Source organism: Desmodus rotundus, chromosome 1, assembly GCF_022682495.2.
Source record: "Desmodus rotundus isolate HL8 chromosome 1, HLdesRot8A.1, whole genome shotgun sequence".
Lineage (NCBI taxonomy): Eukaryota > Metazoa > Chordata > Mammalia > Chiroptera > Phyllostomidae > Desmodus > Desmodus rotundus.
The window spans coordinates 112846580-112871698 of record NC_071387.1 but is presented as its reverse complement, the minus strand read 5'-3'; the positions used below and the strand labels follow the sequence as shown (position 1 = coordinate 112871698).

Genomic DNA, 25119 nt, shown 5'->3' with positions numbered 1-25119 from the left:
GGCATATACCTAGTAGTGGATTTGCTGGGTCTTATGGTAATTCTATGTTTAACTTTTTGAGTTACTGCCAAACTTTTCTAGAGTGCTTGTACCATTTTACATTCCTACCACTAATGTATAAGGTTTATAACGTATAACGTATAAGGTAAACAAAACCTCTCCATATCCTCACAACACTAGTTATTTTTCATTTTTAAAGAAAAGTATGGCTATCCTAGTGGGTGTGGCTTGTCATTGTGGTTTTGATTTGCATTTCTCTACTCACTAATAAAGCTCAGCAACTTTTTGTGTGCTTATTGGCCTTTTGTATGTCTTTGGAGAAGTATTTCCATTCAAGTCTTTTCTCCATTTTTAGTTTGGATTGATTGTCTTTTTTGTTGAATTGTAGTTCTTTATATATTTTGGATATTAGATTCTTTTTTAAAAAACATATTTTTTGCCCTGGCTGGTGTAGCTCAGTGGATTGAGTGCCAGCCTGTGAACCAAAGGGTCGCCGGTTCGATTCCCAGTCAGGTCACATGCCTGGATTTCAGGCCAGGTCCCCAGTAGGTGGTGTGTGAGAAGCTACCACAAATTGATGTTTCTCTCCCTCTCTCCCTCCCCCAGGAATATAAATAAATAAATCTTTTAAAAAACATTTTTTATTGATTGATTTGAGACAGGGAGAGAGAGAGAGAAAGAAACTTTGTTTTTATTATTCCACTTATTTATGCATTCATTGGTTGCTTGTTGTATGTGCCCTGACCAGAGATCGAACCTGCAGTCGTGGTATATTGGGATGATGCTCTAACCACTGTCTTGATATAGTGTCCTTTGATGCACAAAAATAAAGCTCTAAAAATGCATATTGAGTATATAAATTCAGAATTTATTTAAATATATTGCTGAAGCCACCCCTTTTTCTTTTCTGGCTTCCTTTTTTTTGTGTGTTCAGAAAATTTACTTTTTTAAAAGTTTTTTTAAAGACTATTTATTTTTACAGATTAGGAAGGGAGGGAAAAAGGAGGAGGACAGAAACATCGATGTGTGAGAGAAACATTGATTGGTTGCCTCTTGCACACAGCCCAACTGGTACCAGGACCAGGCCTACAATCCAGGCATGTGCCCTGACTGGGAATCAAACCGGCAGCCTTTCGCTTTGTGGGATGATGCCCAACCAATTTTGCCACATAGGTCAGGGCAGAAAAGTTACTCTTAAGATCATATGCGTAGACCAAATTTTAATTAGGGAAGTCTTAAAAGACAAAATTTTTATTTAATTTAAACAGTGATAATGGTCATTTTCTAATCCATTGCTGTCCCCTCTGCCCAACAACCATTTGTTCTGTTTTTCTTGTGAAAGGTGTGTGGTATAAGTTAGTACCCCTGACTTTGGTACTAACATCTGAAACAAATTAAAAAATTAAAGCTAGTATGTAACTAGTAAAGTACAAACTTGTGTTGTACATGCTTTTTGAGTGCTATAAGAGTTTGAAGGATGAGCTGAATGATGGGCTTTTTTTTTTCCTTAAAATCACAGCTTTTAAAAAAATAATGTATTTTTAAAAGATTTTATTTTTAGAGAGAAGGGAGGGAGGGAGAAAGAAACGGAGAGAAACATTGATGCACGATAGATACATTGATCAGTTGCCTCGCACAGGGCCCCAACTGGGGGCCTGGCTCGCAACCCAGGCATATGCCTTGACTGGAAATCGAACCGGCGACCGTTCGGTTCACAGGCCAGCACTCAATTCACTGAGCCACATCAGCCAGGGCAAATCACAGCATTTTATACTATTTTTAAAAGATTTTATTTATTTATTTTTAGAGAGAGTCAGGGAAGGAGAAAGAGAGGGAGAGAGAAACACAAATGTGTGGTTGTCTCTCATGCGGCACCCCCCACTGGGGACCTGACTGGCAACCTAGGCAATGTGCCCCGATCTAGAATTGAGCCTGTGACCCCTTTGTTCACAGGCCAGCACTTAATCCGCTGAGCCACACCAGTTAGGGCAGCATTTTATATTCCTAATTGCAATTTAATACTGACAGTTCTGTTCTTTCTGGGTTGTAAATTCATAGAGGGTTGGAACCGTCTTAGTTTACCTTTTGGAGTTGTTAACTTCTAATTAATGCCTTTGTTTTAGTAAATGATCAAGAAAATATTGCTGATTTTAATAAAACATTTTGGAGAAGAAATGTGGGTTGCAGGTGAATCTTGAAGAAAAGTAAGTTAGTATTGGGTTAGATTAGGGGACTGCATTCCAGGGTCAAGAGAAAGGCCTCAGTTATGAGAATAGGCAATCATTTTCAACAGGTAATTTATGTGCCATCTAGGTGACTGAAATACAGTGATAAGCAAAACTGACAGGACCCTGCCCTTCTGGTGTTTATAATCTCCTGGCAGAACACAGTTTAAATAAACTTTTCAAATGGTCCAAGAGCTAAGGAAACTGTTAGGTTCTCTAGAAGCAAATATGTATATGAGGGACTTTTATCCAGTTTCAGGGGAATCAGAAACTTTCCCAAGGATAGCTGAAGCTTGAAGGATAAAGAGAAATTGGCTAGGGTTGGCTAGGGTCGGGGACAGGCTGTTCCAGGCAGACGGGCTGAGCAAGGTGATTCTGTCCATGGCGCTGAAAGATTAGGATGGGGTATGGAGTGTAGAAGGGGTGGTTGGTAGAGACTTAGCTGAAAAGGGAAGTGAGATACGTAGGATAAGGGCAGTGGGAGGACATCATATTTGTGTTTTAACAAATTAGCATTATTTTTGTTGAAATGTGAAGAAGAGATGAGGATTGGAGATGGGACACATCTGACTGATCAAATAGTGCCATTTATTAGAAAATAGCTAATGATTGTACTCTTTATTAAAATGGGGATTCTGGGAGCAAAGGAGCCAGTTGTGTTTGAGGCATTAGGACACTGAGATCTTTTTAAAAACAGTTAGTATATACCATAGGTCTGGACCTCAGAGTAGACCTCTATGATAGAGCCCTAGATTTGGGAGTCAGTGGAATAAAGGTAGGTGATAAATACTGCTATCAGCATGTATTGAGGGAAGAGTACAAAGGGAGGAGAATAGAGGGCCAAAGCTTTGAGAAACTCCAAGATTTGTGGTTTGGTACAGGAGACTGAGCAAACCTTCAAAGGCTCCTGAGAAAATAGAACGAGAGGTGGGACGTAGTACGGAGTGTAACATCTCATAAGCTAAAGGAAGGGAAGAATCCAGTTTAAATTCTCAGGATCTGTGCACAGTGCGTTATTATAAGAATTTTTAAATGTGGTTTTCAGCCCACTTCATTCCTCTGCAAGGCTTCTTTGGTGTAGGCCATACTCAGCCACACTGTGAAAGCTGCTGGAGATCATGGTTGGTTTGGCCAAAAGTGATGCAGTAGAAGTTGGATCAGTGTGGATTTGAAGGGCTAGCAGAGGTGAAGAAATGGGAGTGGAGAGTAGAGACAACTCCTAGTTTGACTGCAGAGAGCAAAGGCAGATTGTTTGGTGGAAGGACATAGAAGATTGATGAAGTTTTTGTGGTTTAAAAAAAATACAGGTTTTTGTATTTCTAAAGGAGGGGGAGACCTTAGAAACTTTTACATGTTTAAGGAGAGGATTCAGTTTGGTGGGACTCCCCAGGACAAAGAGTATTTGAAAAGAGATAAAAGTAGATGAAATTTTAATCAAGGCGTCTAGAATTGGGTGCAGATGTGTTATGGTATCTTTTTTTTTCTTTTTCCTTGGTGACTGCAGATAGTATGAGAAAGTTTATGAGTGTGAGAGTGTTTGAGAGAGTGTAGGGTGGCAGTTAATTTTGGGATCTGAAGACAGTGGGGAAGGCCTGCATAATGCACGTAGCAAATGGGAGATGGGACATCAGAGGACCTGGGAATGTGGTGCTTACTGATGGATAATGTGTAATTGATAGCTGGGTTTATCCATGGTTGGATTTTGCCAGATTGGTGTGAGTAAAATATTAAGGGAGATTTAGGGGGTTGGCAAGAGTTATTGAAATGATAGACCGTGAACTCTAAGCTGGTTAAAGGAGGAGGAAAAAAGCACTTGAACTAGGAAAAAGTAGAGTCACTAGAATTTGAATTACTAAAAAAGCTTTAGAATGGTAGGGGGAGAGGAGTATAAGGAGGTTAAATGGTAATGGAAAAAATACAATAAAAAAGACATGTACAGTTATAAAAAAAACCTTGAGAGTGGTGTTGAGAAAGAATGTGAATAGATAGTTGTCAAAAGCAAGTCACTGGGGCGTTGAGCAAGGTGAACTGAAAAGGGTGTATGGGATTTGAGAGACAATAGGCCATGAGTGGAAGTTTCTGCTTTGGTGGGAACAGTTTCAGTGGAGTGCTGATGATGGAACCCAGGTAACAGTTAGTTGAAAAGTGAGTGAAGGCAAGGCAGATAAAGTTTTCTCAAGAGGTTCTCTGTGGTGTGTATACACACTTAGAATTAGGAGGAAGAGAATTAAGAGTTAGATTTCTTCGAGAGTGCTTATATGTTGATGATGTGATGAGCAATAGGAAAGTGGGAGATTACCTCAGAAGTTGGGGGGAGGTCTGGATCCACAGGGTTACTGTAGGTAGGTGGTTTACGTGTTCCATTATGTGATGGAAAGGTTGTGTGTGCACATGTAGGTGAATTTGTGGATTTAGTGGAAAGAGGTTGGTAGGCAGTGGTGAAGTGCCGAAGAACTCTAAAGTTAGAACTGAGTTTGAGTTCTTGCTCTGCCTTTTACAAGCTGTGCAACTTTAGGTCAGTTATGGAACCTTGGTTACCTCATCTTTAAGGTGGTAACCAATAAGATTATGTGAGGGATCAAATGACATAATAAATGTATGTTAACTGCTTGGGTAAGTTGCGTACCATACTTCGTAGGAGCTCAAAATTATTAGCTCTAATTGAGGCTGCTATAGAAGGAATGAATGGCTTCTTCACCAGGGGTTTTCTCCTGAAGCAGGGATCTTTGTAAGGTCATCCACAGGTAGTGCTGGGGAAAGGAGGAAGGTACAGAAAGTTTGAAAGCTGTTTTGGAAAGGTGAGACCCCTGGCCAGGAAAACGTGGGCAGCATTGAAGACCTCGTCAGAACTATATGGGAGTGGTGTCTTCATCAGCCTTTTCAATGAGGATAATTGTGCACATGAGGCAAAGGTTAAAATCTGATGTAGTGTCCTCCTAGAGTTACTTGCTTTGTTACTCCTTTCTTGTTAATTAGATTATAGTTCTGTCAGTACAGGATTTATGAGATTCCTTGGAAGAGAAATAAACTATAGCAGGTCTTCAAATAACATCGTTTTATTACAATGTTCATAAGATGCATAGGATCTTATCTCATTTATATCAATTAGGTAATACTGGGTTTGTCATGTCATTTCACTTAAAGTTGCAGAACCTACTGATAGTGTGAAGTGGTGACTGACTATACTGAAAGTTAGTTCTTTATTATGTTTGCTAAAGATGTTATTAAAAAACAATTTACAGTCTTGTGAATTTGGGGTTAGGGTTCAGTAATTTTTAAATATAGATGCAGAGTTAGAGAGGCTATGATTGATTCATAAGACCACCTTTACTTCTGACACCAGTTGCAAGTTTGGAGGCCCCAAGACTATTCTTAGGATACTTCACCAGAAGGACTTACAGAACTTGTTGAATGCTGTTATACTCATGGTCACAGTTTATTACAACTAAAGGATATTAATTAAAATCAGCCAAAGGTAAAGGTGCATAGGGCAGAGTCCAGGAAAGTTCCAAATTTGGAGCTTCCAGTTGTTCTTTCCCTGTGGAGTTGTGAACAGTATTACTTTCCACGTGTTGATGTGTGACAATGTGCATGGAGTATTAACACCCGTGGAAGCTCATCCCAGCTTTGGTGTCCAGAATTTCTGTCGGGGCTCCATGATTGACTGCCCACATGACTGAACTTAGTTTCCAGTCCTTCTGGAGATGGAGGTGATTCATCTGACTAAAATCCCTTACCTTAAATCACATGGTGAATAAGAACACTGTTATTAGGCATGACATTCTAAGAGTTTAGAGATTACTTTCCAGAAGCTCAGGGCTTAGGAAAGGTAAAGTTCTTACAGTTTTACAGTAGTTAAATATATTTTGTATATTTTGAGTCTACAGTGGCACTTTAGTTGAGAGTTTAAATAATGATTAAAAATTGGTAATAAGGAATCCATAAATAGGTTGGTATTATAGATACTTAAGGAGCTAAGGAAGTGTCAGCAAGAAATTATATAAACTTAGTATTTTAATATTGTAAAACAGATGCAAACTCATTTATAACTTTGACATGATGGTTCAATTCTTTCACTAACTTTGAACTTAACTATTTTCTCCTGAGAGGAGTTTCATGTAATGAAGTCTCTGAGTCTCCCAAATGAGATTTTTGGCTGTAGACTCATTTCAGAGCAGTGTTTCTAAAGTGAAAGTGAGGTACATACAAAAGGCCCAAGGTTACACAGTTCCACTTTTTTTTTTTTAATCCCTCATGAAAGCATGTCTGAATCCAGGTGAGTAAGAGACACCACAGGGATAACCTTGAATTTATTTCTAAAAAAGATAAACCACTTTCAAGTGGTATTAACTATTAGTGTGAAACACTCGGCATATCCTACAACTGCTTTGTGACAGTGATACTGTCTTTGAGTACCACTGTTGTAGCAAATAAATGTATTCCCACCTCATTGGCTTTAGTGCAAATCTCATTTCCTGGTTGATACCCATAACAAATTAGATCTCACTAAGAGAGCAAAATCCCTTAATAAGCCTACTTAAAAATAACTTGAAGCAATTTGATGCTTATTCCAGTGGCACCACCAGGTGTGGTGTTTGCATCAAGTCATTTTGGGGTGCTTTATTTCTGGGTGCTTTATGGAAATGTTCCTTATAGGGAATTCCCTGACTCCATAGTTCAGAGTGGCTCTTTTTCTTTTTGTTATTCTTTATAGTGCTTACAAGAACTGGACCACATTTAGCCAGGAGATGCTGTCCTCTAACACATGATAGATTGTTGATGTGAGGTCTGAGGATTTGGTCATGCAAAAATGAATGACCTCTCAGATTTGTTACATTTTCTGTATACTGAGAATAGGTCACTAAAATATTGTAACTATATTTGCATGTGATTTGTATGTTATAATGAACATTTAAATTCTTCTTTGTATTAATTTTTTTTTTTTTTTGGTTGCCACCTTAAGCCTCTCCCCTAAGGCACAGAGTGGCTTTCCATTTAAATTTTTGCTTCAACATATGAAACCTAGAGGGCCATAGTTTGACTAAAAGCACCTAGCCCATGGATGGTATTTGCTACATGTTTGAACAACAAATGTTTTAACCCACTGCCTTCACTAATATTGTAACTACTGTCTTACAGATTGACTTGATGCAAAACATCACAAAGGCTCCATATTATACAGTATGCGATTTTTGAGGTATGAGCTTTAGAAACTTACCTCGCGTGTGGCATGTACATCAGGCTTTTAACTTCAGTTTAATCATTTTGGGGAAATTTATGCATTTTTTTCTCTCTCTCCATAACATTTTTAGAATATTAAAGGGGCTAAGAAGGTATTTTGGGATCCTTGCTCTAGGATTCTTATTCTTAACAGATACACTTTCTTTTATCACTAAATTGAGACACTAATTCTGTCAGATAATAGCTTTTTCAGCCCCTATAAACTAGTTGAATATTTTTGCCTGCCTCTTTGAGTTCAAATCTGCATTTCTATTTTGTGCATTTGATTGCCTCATTTTAAGTGCTCATTTCTCTTCTTTAACAGTTTTCTCTTTATTGGACTACATGATCTTGGTGATTACAGCCTGATACTGACAGTTTTTTGGGATCTAAGCAGTCTAGATATTAGAAAATAGAGATTTTGTGTACATGCTGAACCATTTTGTGCTTTTGGGTTCAGAACACCAGTAACTTGAATTGGGAAGTTGCTCCTGGTTTTATTTTTTCCAGTTTAATTTGAAATCAGTATTTGCTAGTTAGAAATGTATTTTTGGTAGCAGTAGATCACTTAATTTCTTCAATGAAGAACTAAAATTAATTGCCATATAGAGGGCATAAGAACTTACTTTGATTGTATGTTCATGAACTACTTATACTTTATTTGTTAGACTGGAAACCTTGAGTTTATTAAGTAATATGGCCATAGTTACTGAGTGTACACTATAAGCACAGTATTCCTAAAGAATTCATTCTCTTACTTCAGCCTCACAATGGCCTTCCATATTAGATAGGTATAGCCCCTATTTTACACAAGAGACAACCAAGGTTTGGAGAGTAAGTACCTTTTGCAGAGTCACACGTACCTTTTTGGTACTGGAGCTGGGATTTGAGCCCAGATCTTTTTTTAAACCTGTATTCTCTGCTGCCTTATGTTTACTGCTATGCCACCCGAAAACAATACAAATATTTAACTCTTACTAGTAAGGGAAATATATGTGATACATGAGCATAATGCAAACAGGAAGTTCAGACATTTAAATATTGGTAGACTTCAGTTATCTAGGTGTTTCAGAATTATTTTATTCATTTCCTAAGAGCTCACTTTCCCAGATTGTGTTAGATGCCATACATACAAGAAAGTTCAAAACCTGTCAGAAAAGCTCATATGCTCTCTTTAATTTTTCATTTCCTTTCAGGAATTATGTTATAGTATATTATGCATTATTATAGGTGAACATTTGATGTGGTATTTTTAGATATGTGGGTAATGTTTTTACATTAGTTTTTTAAAGTGCTCATGTTCCACTTAGTATTAAAGGTACTGAAACGTTTGTAGACTCAGTATACTTTGAAAATGTCCTCATACATTTTTCTTGAAATTCCAGAGATTTTATTTTCCCATATGTTGAAAGTACTGAGCTTCATTTATTAATTAGTGAACTCTGTTTGTTTGAAGAAGATACACTATTATGAAGTCTTAGTTGTTTTAGTATGCTAAGGTTACAGAATTTTGTTTCAAATTGAGAGCCTTTAGGAATACTTTAGACTTGTGCCACTTAGGTATCCAAGCTTAATTGGACCTATTATTTATATTCTATATTAACAGTAGTTACAGTAAGTACAAATCAGGGTGTCTGATTGAGCCTATGCAAAGTTTCATGTTTTAGTATTTTTGTGGGTGAGGGCACTGAAAGGCTAACAAACTAGATGAAATATATTTACAAACACTGCAGTTATTCTTATACATATATTCTTATGCAGTTATATAGTAGAGAGGCACAGGGGTTGAGGAATAGAGTAGTTTCTGCTCCTGCCAGTGTCCTTAAATTTTTCCAAGTAATTATGAGTTCAGAAGGTGTTTTCAAGAAACATAGAACTGATTTATATTTCAAAAGGTTTTTCCTCTCAGAAGAAATAGCAGAACTTTTTTATGCTGCCACGTAGTATGTAGTATTGTCTTACTTCTTGAGCTGTATGATTGATGGTTGGAAGAATAAGGTTCACGAGAAATTAAACGAAGTTCAGCTCCATGTTTTACTGATGAGGACATGGAGGCATAGAGCTGATCCTCGGAGAAGGGCGCTGATTTTACCCTGGAACTGTACCTGTCGTTTATTAATATCTAAGGATCCAGGGTTATTTTGGATAATACTTGATTTTTATATAGATTATGAACTGTAGCCTTCAAATTTAGCTTTATTAGATTCCTGATATCTTTCATTTTCTTCACTTTTTAGAATTTTAATAGATATTCTTTATAGTTAAGAAATCTTCAAAGAAGTCTTTAGTATTGCAGTTCATCAAAGTAATCTTACTTTGTAACTAATGTGTTCTAATACCCCACTGAGCTTGCTTTCAAATATCATTCCACAATTATTTTCCATCAAGTAGTCAAGTTACAGATTTAGGTGAGAGAGAGAATGCCTTATTGCCATGAGGCAGTACTTTAAAAATAATTCGGTAACACATCGCCTCTGCCTGGTACGTTGCCAGTGTTTTTTATGACTGGGAAGATTAATTTTTCCAGTGATTACCTATCCTGGGAGGAAGAACTACTTTTTTCAAGTCAGGGGAAGAGAATCCTGGACCGGGTGACCAAGTGTCCCAGTTTGCCGAGGACTGAGGGAGTCACTGGGACACAGGATGTCCAGGGCTGAAACCAGTGAAGTCTTGAGCAAAGCGGGATGAGTTGGGGACCTTAATCCTTGTAGTTATTCATATTTCTAACTGGGTCCTTAGAATAGTAGCAGAAAGGGCTCAAAAACAGGCATTTCGTCCATTGACAGTCCCTTACCAATTGAGACTTACTAGACACAGGAGTGCTTATTTATAATTGTAATGATTCAAATAATTAAATAGGTCGAGAGAGGAGAGAGGCTTGTGTAAAAGAAAGATTTCTGATTTAGGCCAGTGATTTTCAACCTTTTTCATCTCACGGTGCACATAAACTAATTACTAAAATTCTGCAACACACCAGAAAATGTGGTTTTTTTTGGTCGATCTGACAGAAAAAGACCTGACAAAAAGAAAAAAACTGGTATAATTTTGATTCATTCACACCGGACAGCTATTGTTGTGTTGGCTGTGTCATTTTATTTTATAGTTTAAACTTGATAATCTATGGGAAAAGAGGTCAGTGCCCCTGACTAAATAGTCAAGTATTGCATGTTTTTAATAGTCTTGTGGCACATCAGTTGAAAATTGCTGATTTAGGCTATTATGATATTTAAAAGTCTAATCTTATACTCTTCTCTCTTTACAGAACTGATAGTGCATCAGCCGACCCAGATAATTTAAAATATTCTTCATCCAGAGATAGGGGTGGGTCTTCTTATGGACTGCAACCTTCAAATTCAGCTGTGGTGTCTCGGCAAAGGCACGATGATACCAGAGTCCACGCTGACATACAGAATGACGAAAAGGGTATATAAATTTCCTTATTGGTAGAGGCATGTTTTCTTATTTGTTTTTTAACCTACCCATCCCTCCACCCCTTCCTCCCCTACCCTTCCTCACCCCTCTCTTCTAATAGCTTGAGATATAGTTATTTTATACTTGTATAAAATGTTAAAGTAAAAAGCTCTTTATAATAGGCAAGACAATTTGGTGCAGAGGAAAGAAACCCTGGACTTAGAGCTATGTGGCTGACAACACACACACACACACACACACAGAGTGAGATTTTTGAAACTTCACTAAGTTTACCTCCTTAATTTTTTAAAATTAAAGTACTCTTTACATACATGTAATACATAAGTGAAGTTTCCTTGCCAGAAAAGAAAAATACACTATCACTAAGGCTGAAGTCTCAACTACTCTCCCCTCTAGACTTCCCAAAAGTTTTAAGACAGCAAATCTGACTTTAGTTTTCATTTCTCTTACCTTCCATTGATGATACTAAAATGAAATCAGGCCCTGACTAGTGTGGCTCAGTTGGTTGGGCATCAGCTAGCAGTGATGGGTTGTCACTTCAGTTGCCAGTCAAGGCACATGGCCTAGGTTTCAGGTCCCATCCCTGGTCCCCTGTTGGGTTGCTTTCGAGAGGCAACGGATCAGTGTTTCTCACATTGATGTTTCTTTCCCTCCTCCCTCTCTCAAAATAAATAAATAAATAAGTAAGTAAAAATCTTTAAAATGAGATGAAAATATAGTTTCAAGGCAGGCAGGACAGGGACAGGTAGGAGAAACAACGGCTGGTTGAGCTGTAGAATGGGTGGTAAGATCCTGAACTCTCAGGAATTCATTGAGTGAAACAAAGAGCCTTATTAAAATAATGTAAATGTTGCTGTTTTCAGGTGGTTACAGTGTCAATGGAGGATCTGGGGAAAATACTTATGGTCGGAAGTCGTTGGGGCAAGAGCTGAGGGTTAACAATGTGACCAGCCCTGAGTTCACCAGTGTTCAGCATGGCAGTCGTGCGTTAGCCATCAAAGACATGAGGAAATCACAGGGTAAGCCTGGGCAAGCTGGGGACCAAACACAAACGCCTCCACAACAACCTGTATCTTCTCCTCTACTGGACAGTTTCTTTCTTTCTTTTTTTTTTTTTTAATTTTAATTTTTTATTGTTATTCAATTACAGTTGTGTGGCTTTTCTCCCCATCCCTCCACCCCACCCCAGCCAAACCCCCGTCTCTCCCCCACTTCCACCCTCCCCCTTGATTTTGTCCATGTGTCCTTTATAGTAGACACTTTATTTCTTACTAATGCTTTTGCACATGTGTGAGTTAGTTTACTCTGCGTTGAAAACATGTGCAGGTGATAATTTTTTGCATTCCTTTTCCTGTGAACTGTTTCTTAAGATTAAGTTCCTATGAGAAAGGTTTTAATACTTTTTAGAAGAGAATTCTATTAAAATAAGATTAGAAGACTGGATAAAATTTTAAAGAAAGGATTTTCCTGATTATTGTGGCTACCGAATGTATAGTGGGCTCTTACTGTAGCAGGTCCTTGAACCCTAATGCCTGTGGGGGGTATGGGTATCTATGGAGTGGATCCTTTCTGAAGTTAAATACTTCAGAAGTGACACCACTTTCTGCCTTATAATACAAGCCTCAGTGTATAGGTGAAGTGCCCTGAAAATTCAGAGGATTAGAGGTAATGATTTTTTTTCTAAAAGAAAAATTAATTTCATTGGTGAAGCTGAGTATGAAATCAGGATTTGCACACTTTGTTGGATGTAGTTACTGTGGACTTTTAGTTTATGAACTTTTCCCACTGGAGTGTGTGTATGTGTGTGTTGTGTAGATCTTGGTGAACATCTTTGTGCATCTAGGTCTTCTGGTGTATAGCTTTTAAACAATTATTTCTTTTGGATGAATTTTGAAAAGTAGAAAGCTGGATCAGAGGCTATACTGTTTCTTCGTAGTGTTTGAAGTTAGACTTATGTATTATAAAGCTAGAAAGTGACTCCATGCTAACTTGGTCCAATTCTTCCTCCTCACAGGCTTAGAGGTATATAGTTTGCTAGTGACAGAATTGTAAATAGAGCCTAGGTTTCCAGTCTGGTATCCTAATGACATTTTCCGTATGCATCCTTACTGAAATACTCAAGAAATTCCTATTCCTTTTCTCATATGTTGTAATTTCTTTTATTGTTAGTATTCCTTTCATGCCATGGAAAGAAACGAAACTGTCATACTCTTTGATGTGGTTTGTTAATATCCATTGGTTAGTTATGATACATAGCAGTTGAAAACTTACAAAGAGAATTTTTATACCTAAATGCATTTTTACTTATTGTCAGGCATTGTTTGAGCATTCCTGCTTATTCTTGTCATTAAAAAAAATAAAGGGAGGAAAGGTTCTGATCTGCCACTTTGTGAGTGGCAGCAGACCTTGTACATAGTAGGTTGTAGTGAAACATGATTTCAGTTGACCAGAACTTTGTGCTAGGAAAATGATAATGTGAACAAGAGGCTTCGAGCCTTCCAGTGGAACACCTAGGTGAGACATAGAAGCATGTAGCCTGTTTCTCCTGGTGACACTTTGCCTGTAACCTGAAGAAAATAATTTCTAAGCATTTTTTTCTATGTCAACTGACCCTGTGGAATGAGGTATTTACTTGGGCTTACTTTTTCTGAGGGTCTGTAATATGCCCAGCAGTCTGCTTGGGCTTGGTTTGTAGTGATGAACAAAAGTGTGATGGGACTTGGCATTCATTGACCTTTTATTATCTAGTAGACTATGATTTTTGATGTACTTTAAAATATTTGGGATATAAGGTTCCTATGCTTATTTATACTCCATGGATAACAAAATGTTTATATGTTTTTATTCACAGAGCGATTGATGTCTTACTCTGATGAGTCTCGACTGTCGAATCTTCTTCGGAGGATCACCCGGGAAGACGACAGAGACCGAAGACTGGCTACTGTAAAGCAGTTGAAGGAATTTATTCAGCAACCAGAAAATAAACTGGTGAGTGTAGTTTGTTGGGGAATGTTGATAATTTTTGTGTTTCCATAATAAACTAGATAATGCTATCCGGAGTGGTTTAAGAAGGGAAAAGGTTTGCTTTTAAGCAGAAATAACAGGGATTCCTTATTCCAGGTTAATTTGGCCTGTGTTACGATGATTTAGAACGTTATGCCCCTGATGTGTGATTTGTCTACCATTGTTGGATCCACATTGGTTGCCTTCTGCAATAAAGTGCCTTTAACACATGTGTTGTGTTGTCCTCAGAATTTTTTTCTATGTTCCAGGACAGAATATCTGTTGTTTTTCATATGTGAAATTGGGGGGTACATACTTTGTTCAAGGATAAGTTTGGTCTAGTGTCCAGGGCCAAATAAATGAAAGAACTCCTTTTAGGACAAAGTGCAGGAGCAGTTAACAAATTTATCTTTACCCCCAAGTAATTTTCCTAATGTGAAATTAAGAATTTGATATAGAGTGGGAGAAAATTAATGAGAAATGGTATGGTGAGTCACATAATATTTCATTCAAAACAAGCTTCTTGTCCTCCCCCCAAATGTTATAAAAAATTACAAATAGACAGTTAAAAGGACTTTACAGTGAACATAATATGCCCATCGTCTAAATTCTGTTGTTAACATTTTACCATATTGCTTCATCACATAGTCATCTCTTCATCTATGAATCTATTTTTTAAAAAATGCATTTCAGAGTAAATTAAACAAACCTCTTGAGTTTATTCTTTTTTATTGATGACCATGGCTCAATGATTTGTGTGGATAAATTATTTTCATAGTCTGAAAGAAAACTTACAACAGTCTTGATATGTGTTAATTGGGGGCTGGGAATAAGGAAAGTAAGGTGTTGTCCAATTATTTGGAAGGGGACACAAGAAAAAAGTACAGAATGTTATTCTTAAAAGTTTATGAATTTGAGATTTTTATAAATGTGTTTTTTTAAAGGTACTAGTTAAACAATTGGATAATATCTTGACTGCTGTACATGATGTGCTTAATGAAAGGTAAGTAACTAATAATGGTTAAATTTAAAAAACTGTATGATATATTTTTAGAAGTTATTAAAAATAAGGTAAACCCATTGGTTTCATTTATGAACATCTATTTAATGTTTCACTGGGTTCTCTTGTCATCTTCATCTGTGTTAAAGTATTTATATGTTAATAACCATTGAATACAAATAGAATCATTGAAAGGGAATACCATTTTAAAAAAAATTGGTCAACATAACTGAATAATTGAGCATTGACATGTAAAGTGACATAAACTCTTAATGCAGGCATGAATGAATGAATGCAGTTAACGTTTGTAAACTACAGGATTTTGAAATTGCTTAGAGGGTAGAGGTGAAAGGACAACAGTGGATTGAGACCATACAGTCCTTTTTTGGGGAACAGTAGGTTGAGACCACATAGTCCAGGGGACTGCTGGCATTCTCCAGAGGAATGCAGTCATTTATTTTTATGTTGATTCCCGAAGAATTGCAGTGTTGGAAAGCACCCAAAAACTCATCTCAGCAGGTCATAAAGCTTACTGCTTTTCGATGGTTTTATTTTATGTAGTTACCTATTATACTTAAATGAGTGTTGTTATTCCTTTATTATATTTAACTATTACAATTTCCTATTTTTATATCCCTTGTATATTGAAATTACACAGTATATATTTATACTGTGTTTTATTTAATCATTTGTTGTTGCTCTTCTCTGTGAATCATTTAATGAAGCTTGAGATAGGATTTTAAAGCATGAATTTTTGGTATTTCTTGGTCTTCACTTATCGTTTGTAAGTAATTGATTCTGTAAAAGAAAGCCCAATGTCTAACAAAGTTACTTTTGGGCACTGCAGGATAGAGAGAATAGAAAATACTTAAAGTGAATAAAATCTCAACCTTTTAGGTAGGTTGAATAGAAATTTAAAAAAAAAACATTTAAAACATTTCTTTTGTAAGATTTCATTCTTGTCATCTTTGAAAGCTTACGCTTTTGTGTGTTTTGTTTTATTTTCGTTAAACTAAACACAGTAGCAAATTGCTTCAGGAGTTGAGACAGGAAGGAGCTTGCTGTCTTGGCCTTCTTTGCGCGTCTCTGAGCTATGAGGCCGAGAAGATCTTCAAATGGATTTTCAGCAAATTTAGCTCATCTGCAAAAGATGAAGTTAAACTCCTCTACTTATGTGCCACCTACAAAGCACTAGAGACTGTAGGAGAAAAGAAAGCCTTTTCATCTGTTATGCAGGTAAGAATGGGGGTGGGGAGGTGTTGATGATATGCTTGGAAAGAAAACTGTCCTTAACACATGTCCTTGGAGGGGAGCTTGAAGAAAGGAAACTTAGAATAGGGCTGTCTACTGATAGTAAATATGATGTAAGTGAAATTCTTCTTTCTGAATTTGAGTAAAGGACACACATTAAAGGTAGACTTAAAATGTTAGGTGTCATCTGCCCCCTCCCCCAATTGCTTTCTAGAAGCTTTCCTTTGAATTTGCTTAGTACTAGAATCATTTGCTGGTTTGAAAATAGGAACTCCATGGGGACAGCTGGATTAGGAGAGGCTTCACATTTTTTGAGGGAGGCAAAAACTGAACATCACAATTCATACTAAGCTTTTTTAGGTTTGATAATATGTCAAAAATTCTTATTCTAAGTTATTGTGTGTGAATAAATATCAGCCCTACTTAATTCTGTTCTGCCTTTTTAAAAGATGCATTTTTCTTTGATTATAGAGGTTATGAAAAAATTTTTTTTTGGAAAAGATTCAGAAAATTACCTGTAACTGAACAGCATAATAACAAAGTGGGCTTATCCTCTATAGTTGTTGTATTAATATTCCAAACATTACAAAATATCTAATTTTGTATGTTAATACTTCTCTCCAAATATTTATTTTGAAACTTTCCAAATCCACAGGAAAACAGATCAGTACAATAAACATCATATATCCTTTACCCAGATTTGTCACTTACTAACATTTTGCTACAGTTGTTTTATTTTTACACATATACTTTTTTATTGAATCATTAGAAAATAAATTATACTCATTGTGCTTTGACATGCATCGCCTAAGAATACGGCTGTTCTCCTATATAACAACATTATAATCATATGTAAGAAAATTAATTTTATTACATAATACAATCTATATTTAGATTTCTGCAGTTAGCTCAAAGATGTCTTTTATATCTTTTGTCTTACCGGACCCAGGATTTCATCAAGATTCATGTGTTGTGTTTGGTGGTGTGTCTCTCTAATCTCTCAGTTAGAATAGTTCTCTGTCCCTTTTTGTTCCCCATATTTTGTGGAATGTTCTTCTTTGTGGGTTTTTCAAATTGTTTTTTCCTGATTAGATTTTGTTTAGACTTCAGGTCTTACTCTGTGAGATGAAGAGTTTGATTACCTGGTTGAGGTGATGACCACCAGATCTTTCCATTATGAAGGCTGATTTTTCTTTCTTTGTAATTAGTGAATATTCTGGCATGATGCCATGAGAGCATCCTGGTTTTTTTAGTAATATTTCAGTCAGTGTTCTAGCATCCATTCATAGTCTGTACCTGTGTTGTGTATATTACAACTTTGGCTGTTGCAAAATGTTGGTTTTCTAATTCTAGTATTTTTTCTATGTTTATAACATTCTTTTGTAGAGAGGAGCTTTCCTTTTTAGGGGAAAACGTGGTTTTTAACAGCTACAAAATATTCTGATAGTGTTATGCCATTATTTATTTTAAAAACATATGTAGTGGTCTACGGCCATACCACCCTGAATGTGCCCGATGTCGTCTAAAAACATACGTAGTGGTGATGTGGGCCTGTGGGTCATTTATGAATTGGGGCCATGTTAATCTTCCCTAAGTGATTTCAGTTTGAAGCACATACTAATAGTTTAAAGCATGAACTGTACAAAATTTGCTCTATATTTTCAACTAGAAAGTAATTGTGGTATTAAAAAAATGTTTCTAAGCACATTAGATTTCGTACTTGAAATTTAATCACATCATTGGTATTAAAGAGTGTGCTTAGGGATAATATAGATAGACATTACATAGAAAGAATTTTAACAGACATCAGATAAAACAGTATTTGTTTTCAACCTAATATCTTAGTGGAATGAAATGTTTTCAATTTCTCTTTTGTGCTAAAATTATAAAAAATTTTTGGTATCATAAATTTGGATGTAGTCACTATTAAATAATGAACCTAATTTGCTTGTTTTCTTCCTTTTTTGTTGAATGTTCGTGGTTTGTAATTTTATTTTTCAGCTTGTAATGACCAGCCTGCAGTCCATTCTTGAAAATGTGGATACACCAGAATTACTTTGCAAATGTGTTAAGTGCATTCTTTTGGTAGCTCGATGCTACCCTCATATTTTCAGCACTAACTTTAGGGTGAGTCCCCCAATCCCCTCTTTCCAGATGATAGATTGAGAGATTTGGTTGCATATATGAAGACCTTGGAATTCAGAAAACAAAGCTTCTGCTACTTTGAGTATAATCAGTGATGTTTCAGGGTCCATGATTGAATGGTGCAGCAATAATGTTTTTATAGAAAGTACTATCTGTATTTTCTGACACTAATGCCTTGGGATGTTTAAAGAAAAATATGTCATTTTATCAGTATCATAAATGAAATTTCATTATTCTCTTGGTTGCCTTTCCCCTTTTTCCCTTTGTATGATGTCATGTAGGTAGAACATAGATGTCCTTTCTAGGGCCTCTAACTCTGAAATCACCCACAGGTGGAACAGCAGTTAAGTCCTTAAAATGCTTAGTGCCCTTCTCTGTTTCCATCCAGGATACGGTTGATATATTGGTCGGATGGCATATAGACCATACTCAGAAACCTTCGCTCACACAGCAGGTGTCTGGTAAGCGGTTCAGCATATACCAGTTATATAAATATCATGGGGAGGGTGATTGGTCCCGCAGAGACCAGCTGTTAGTGTTTCTTTGATAGTGCAAGAAAAATACTGTTTAACAGAAATAGTTTGGTTATTATAAATGAACATTATTTGTTAGCTAAATTTATCTTTTCAAGAGAAAATTGTGTACTTTGTAGTAGATAGGGACAGTCCAAGTACAGATTATAATGTTCCAGTGAGAAATTGAAAGGACTTAACTAAGTCATTTGTGGCATGTGCTGGTAGGAGGAGATATTATAGTGGTCATATCCTGAAGTTTAAAATGGAAGATCCTAGATATTTGTGGCTTGTGTGTTTTTTTTTTTTTTTAATTAAACAAATGGTTTAATTTAGAAAACTATCACAAATGATAAAATATTTGAGTTAAGTGAATAACTAGCCTGACTCACTTGGATATTTTAGCCTGTTCCAAGTTCTGTAGCATATTTGGGGCAATAAACTTCCGAAAATATGATGTGCAGGTGAGACTGGTACTGTGTCATTTCCATTGGGGTGATAAGTACACACCTTTGGTGGCTAACTGTGGCCCTAGAGTAGATAAGCAGCCTGGTGGTTGATAGGTTGTGGCATTTTAATCTAAGCCATCTGTTTAGTGACAATATGGTTATTAAATCTGTTGAAAAATAAGGATGTGAGATACACATTTTAATTTCTGGAGAACATTCATTCCTGCAGCATTTAAAAGACGCTGGATAATCATGGTCAGCAAGCTTAACAGTTAATAGTCTCGTTTTATGATATAGATTGTGTTTTAAGAGTTGGCAACTTGAAAACCAAGTCTCTTAAATACATTTTTTTATTTGGATATTTTGGTTTTTATACTGTTTCAAAATTTCTTATATGATTCCTAGGGTGGTTACAGAGCCTGGAACCATTTTGGGTAGCAGATCTTGCTTTTTCTACTACTCTCCTCGGTCAGTTTCTAGAGGACATGGAGGCATATGCTGAGGTGAGTATAGAGAAAGCCAAGTTATTTAAAAAAAAAAAAAAATCTTAAACTGTGCTAGATTTATTTTTAAATAACTTAGACCACCTGACATTTGAGCAGAAATTGTAAGACCATTGCCAATATTTAATTTTATTTTTTTATTTTTAATTTTTTTAATTTAAATTTTATTTTTTATTTTTTTAGATGTTATTTTTGAGTTATCAGCAGAATTACCAGAAAGACTCAAAGAAAAATTGTAGGTCTAATTTTGCAAAGCTTAGAGTGGTCTTGGTAGCTGGTAGTTTTCTGAAGACATTTCTGTAGTTCATTCTTACTTTTGTTAATGAAAGAGTCTTAAGCCCTGGTCTAGTGGCTCAGTTGGGCGCAGCGTCATCTGGTACCCTGAAATTCGATTCCCTGGTAGGGGCATATATGGGAAGCAACTGATATTTCTTTCTCTCTCATTAATAAATAATTATCCTTGGGAGAGGATTAAAAAAAAATCTTAAAAAATGAGGTGAATTGTTACTGTATAAAAGCCCCTAAAGACTTTCCTCTTAACACGTCTGGAGATCTTGGAACATACTTTGGAGGACAAGACTTGGTTTCTGCCAACTTTTACAGCTGTACAAGTACATACTGTAGCTTTAAGGATCCTGCTGAAGTTTCTGGTACTGGTTCTTGGCTTTCCGGGCCCTACTGTCATGGCTTAAATGTGCCATTTTTTGTCTGAATCTTTTTGGGTTTCTTCCCTACTCAGATCTACCATGATTCTTGTTTGGTGTTCAAGGCTCCCATTAAGATTTAGCTTCATCTTTTCTTTATAACCATGGCTACTTCTAGCCAATAAGAATGCACTACTTTTAACTGTACCAGTCTGCTTGCATCCTTTCAGGGAAAAATGAGGGAATATTTTGCTTCCACATGTTTTTTCACTTCCACAATTAGAATGTCGTTGTTCCTAGCCCACATTTAAAGTTGATCTGCCCTTCTGAAGCTAGCCATTGTAGATTGTAGAGACTCTCTTCCCCTTGGTATCCATAAGATCTAACTCTCTCCTATTATTTGGTTGTTTAAGTACAGGTAGTAACATATTGATTCTAGTAGCCCATTTTTTGCTAATCTTTTCCTTTTTATCTGCAACTAGATTATAAAACTGTGAATCAGATCTTATAATTCCCTCCCCACCATTCCCCCTTCCCACATACACACTCTTTGTGTACATAATGTTGGTGTGGAGTACTTATTATTGAGTCAAATAGCCCCAATACCTGGAATGAGATTTTAGCAAACAATTCAGGAATGGGAAAAGTTTCTGGCTCCATTTATACCTATATAAAACTATAGTGTATGTACCAGAATTAATTTTTCCCAATACCTATCTGAGTTGGTACAAGAGGTTATTTCCTTAATCTACTCAGGTTAATGTTAGCTTAAATAAGTAGCTTAAAAATCTACTTTTATCTTAGATTCATGTTTCCTTTTCTCATAGGCCAAAATACCTCTTTATTTGTAAAAATTAATTATAAAGTTAATTGAAGAGTTTTATATAAATAAGAATGCTGTGAATTCACTTCTAGGACCTCAGCCACGTGGCCTCTGGAGAGTCAGTGGATGAAGATGTACCTCCTCCTTCAGTGTCATTACCAAAGCTGGCAGCTCTTCTCAGGGTATTCAGTACTGTAGTGAGGAGCATCGGGGAACGCTTCAGCCCAATTCGGGGTCCTCCAATTACTGAGGCGTATGTGACAGATGTAAGTGTCTTTAGGAGTCCTGAGTATTATTCAAAAATAAAATTGTTTTGTGTTGTAAATGCTTCTGTTTACCTGGTATACTGCTATTAACCTTTCATTTGTCTAGCATGTATGTATCTGGCCGCTTTCTTGAATAGCTGGAAAATTTGGGAATTTCTATATCCCATCCTACTTCTACTTCCTTTTTTCCCCCCCTTGAAAAAAAAGGCCACTGTGAATTTTTAAATGTCCGTGAACTTTTGTATTAGGAGATCCTTTATAGATCCCATTTATTCTTTTTTTAAACATATATTAAAAATCTTTTGCTTTTTAATAATTATTATTTTGCTTTTAACTTTGAATCTCCTTTTAGTTTTCCAGCATATTAAGAATAACACAGTATAGAGAAAGCCTCAAAAAGTACTTTTATGTGAGCATGACAGGACAAAATAACTTGATAGCCTGATATCAAAGGATATAAAGCTGTAAGGACTTAAAATGTATAGTAATCTGAGACCAGTGATGAGATTGCCACACTTCTTCTGGCTGGGCAGCTCAGTTGGTTGAATCGTTGTCCCATGCACCAAAAGGTTGCTGGACCAATTCTGGTCAGGGCCCATACCTAGGTTGTGGGTTAGATCCCTGGTCAGGGTGTATACAGGAGGCACCCAATCAATGTTTCTCTCTCTTCCTTCTTCTGTCTCTAAAATATGTCCTCGGGTGAGGATTTAAAAAAACAAAGCTAGCCCCTCTTCTGTTGCCCCCAGCATCAACTACACTGTATTACAGTTTGGTGAGTGGTTCAGCATAATAGACATCAGAAATGAACCTCCATCATTATACTCTGCTTGAAGAAGAATGGAGAAATGTGTGATACAGTCAACAAACTTAGTCTAAATGATTAAAATTTTACTGTGAGGACAAAATTTTAGCTTTTGTGAGTATTTGCTTTTGTTAAACATGTTGCTAGATAAAATGGTACGTTAATTGTGTGAGCAGAAACGTCTGATCTTGAAGATAATTAAAACTAGCATGTTGATAGTTTAAATCTGGTCAAAATGCTTTAAGATCCTTCTTTTTTACTATCTCAAAGGTGGTTATTTGATGACTATGTCAATGTTGAAATAAAGGCCAGTTAACTCAGATATAAAATGAAAGGAACATAATAGTTTTCCAGGATAGTTACATATTAAATGTATTCTTTCATGAAGTTCTTTTAGGCCTTTTAAACCTATATATATAGGTTTAAAAAATCTGTGTAGTGGTTGTTGACTATTACAGAAATATTTTAGAGATATCTTTTTGTCAATTTGGTTTTTTTTCCCCAAGTTATTTTTATTAGAAATTTAGTACATTAATATTGACTATTACAATTTAGTGGAGGTTTTGGTTGGAAATTACATGATTTTTATAATCCTCATATAGGTATCATATGTTATGAATGAGAATACTTTTAGTTTTAAAAGATTGATTGTCCAAAGCCCAAGTGCTAGATTATAGAAAGTTACCCTTTTGGCAGGTTATTCCCATGCTGTTAATACTACTACTGGTCTAAGTTTTGGCATATTTCATAATTGTAAAGATTGTGAACTTCAGACCGTTAGTGATGTTGGGAACGTAGGAAGCGGGTACAATGGAAACAGGACTGCAAATTCCGTTTCCTGAAACAGTTTTAAGCAAGATCTTTTTTGTGTAGTATACTAGAGATACGCTTATTATTACTCCCTCCGAGAACTAGAATATTAAGAGACTGCTGACAAAACAGGCAGTTAATTTTCAGTTGAAACTGCATTAAATAGAAAATAATTTTTTGCTCTGTGGAAGCATGTGAATTTTTTTAAAAAGCTGCTTGTTTTCCCCATTTGCAGGTTCTGTACAGAGTAATGAGATGTGTGACGGCTGCAAATCAAGTGTTTTTTTCTGAGGCTGTGTTGACAGCTGCTAATGAGTGTGTTGGTGTTTTGCTCGGCAGCTTGGATCCTAGCATGACTATACATTGTGACATGGTCATTACATATGGATTAGATCAACTGGAGAATTGCCAGACTTGTGGTACAGATTATATCATCTCAGTCTTGAATTTGCTCACATTGGTATGTGAATTTTTTGTTGTTGTTGCTTTTTAATATGTTGGTTTATTCAGGCCCTTAAATTTGCATTGATTATGGATGAAATTAAGGCCTTGGTTGTTTGGGGGCTTTTTTGAGCACATTAGTCTTATTTATATAATCTAGTTTGCTTTTGCCGTAGTACCTATTTACTTTTAGTGTTTGAAGGCTTATCTCAGTGTAGATATACTAGGGGTTTTTTTGTTTTGTTTTGTTTTTTGATGAAACACTGTCCTTTCCATGAGACTCCCTAATACTGCTGGCAAGTACCGTATAAGAGAAGGTACTTGATAGCTATTTTGAAAGATCCTGTTATGTTTTGTTTTCCATATGAAACTTCTATTATAATTTTTGTCCTTAACCATAAATATTCCCCCTCAGCCTTTTATTTTAGATACTTGTATGCATATTTAAAAAATAGAATAGGATAAGGAATCTCTGCATACTTGATACATTTGGCCCATCTGATTCCATCTAGGCCTCTGTCTGACCCACCCATGCCCTCCTTGCTGTTCCTCCATCCCCATTTGGATTATTTTAAAGCAAATTCTAGATGATATTCTGCTGAACATTTCTACCGAAGTTACACTTACCTTTGCCAATGTAAAACAAATGCCTGTGTTTAAGTTTAAATTTAAAGTATATTATGTAAACATACAGCTGCTTTTTTTAAATTAGTGGACTATTTTTTCAGAGGAGTTTTGGTTTACAGAAAAATTGAGCAGAAAGTACAGGGTTCTCATGTATCTTCTTTTCCCAATAGTTTTCCCTGTTATTAACATCTTGCTTTAGTATGGTATTCATTACAATTGATGAGCCAAACTGACACATTGTTGCTAATTAAAATTCATAGTTTACTTCAGGGTTTATTCTTTGTACAACTTACGGGTTTTGACCAATGTATAGTGCCATGTATTTACCATTACCATATCACCAGAGTAGTTTCACTGCTTTAAAAATCTCATGTGCCCCACCTACTCTTCTTCCTCCTTCCCCTTGAGCCTCTGGCAACCACCAATATTTCTACTGTCTCCATAGTTTTGACTTTTCCAGAATGTCATAGTTGAAATCATAGTATGAAGCCTTTTCAGATTGGCTCCTTTCACTTAAGCGTATGCATTTTAGGTTTTTTGATGTCATTTTGTGACTTGATAGCTCATTTCTTTTTATTTTATTCTCTTAGATTGTCGAACAGATAAATACAAAATTGCCATCATCATTTGTAGAAAAACTGTTTATACCATCATCTAAACTACTGTTTTTGCGTTACCATAAAGAAAAAGAGGTAAGTGATACGTTCATAAATACTCCTGATAACTTAGGTCATTGAAGTTTGACTTATGTTGTTTAGTAGACTTCATAAATGAAATGGTAAATACTCGATTTAGAATGTAGTGATTATAATGATTGTTTTAACTTGATATTTGTAGATTACCAGATTATATACCTTGATGAATGAATGCCAGATATTCTTTTCAGATTTTCATTGTCTTTATTAAATTTGTTCAGAACTAATATATATTTTATAAATTAAAATATTATTATTTATTAGTTTTACA

General features: G+C 36.0%; 1 protein-coding gene across 3 annotated transcripts in view; it reads left to right on the top strand.

Moving 5' to 3' along the window:
- SMG1 (SMG1 nonsense mediated mRNA decay associated PI3K related kinase) overlaps positions 1-25119 on the top strand; it is a 101655-nt gene that overhangs the window by 18608 nt on the left and 57928 nt on the right. For 2 of the 3 annotated variants that reach the window (XM_024571644.4, XM_053929535.2), the window contains exons 2-12: positions 10708-10868; positions 11741-11896; positions 13729-13865; positions 14825-14883; positions 15903-16116; positions 18133-18258; positions 18665-18737; positions 19643-19740; positions 21300-21473; positions 23321-23545; positions 24744-24845. In XM_024571644.4, the coding sequence (XP_024427412.1) occupies positions 10708-10868; positions 11741-11896; positions 13729-13865; positions 14825-14883; positions 15903-16116; positions 18133-18258; positions 18665-18737; positions 19643-19740; positions 21300-21473; positions 23321-23545; positions 24744-24845 (1525 nt within the window). Of the gene's footprint in view, positions 1-10707; positions 10869-11740; positions 11897-13728; positions 13866-14824; positions 14884-15902; positions 16117-18132; positions 18259-18664; positions 18738-19642; positions 19741-21299; positions 21474-23320; positions 23546-24743; positions 24846-25119 lie in introns of those variants that run through there. The other variant, XM_045204603.3, reaches the window with a different exon arrangement.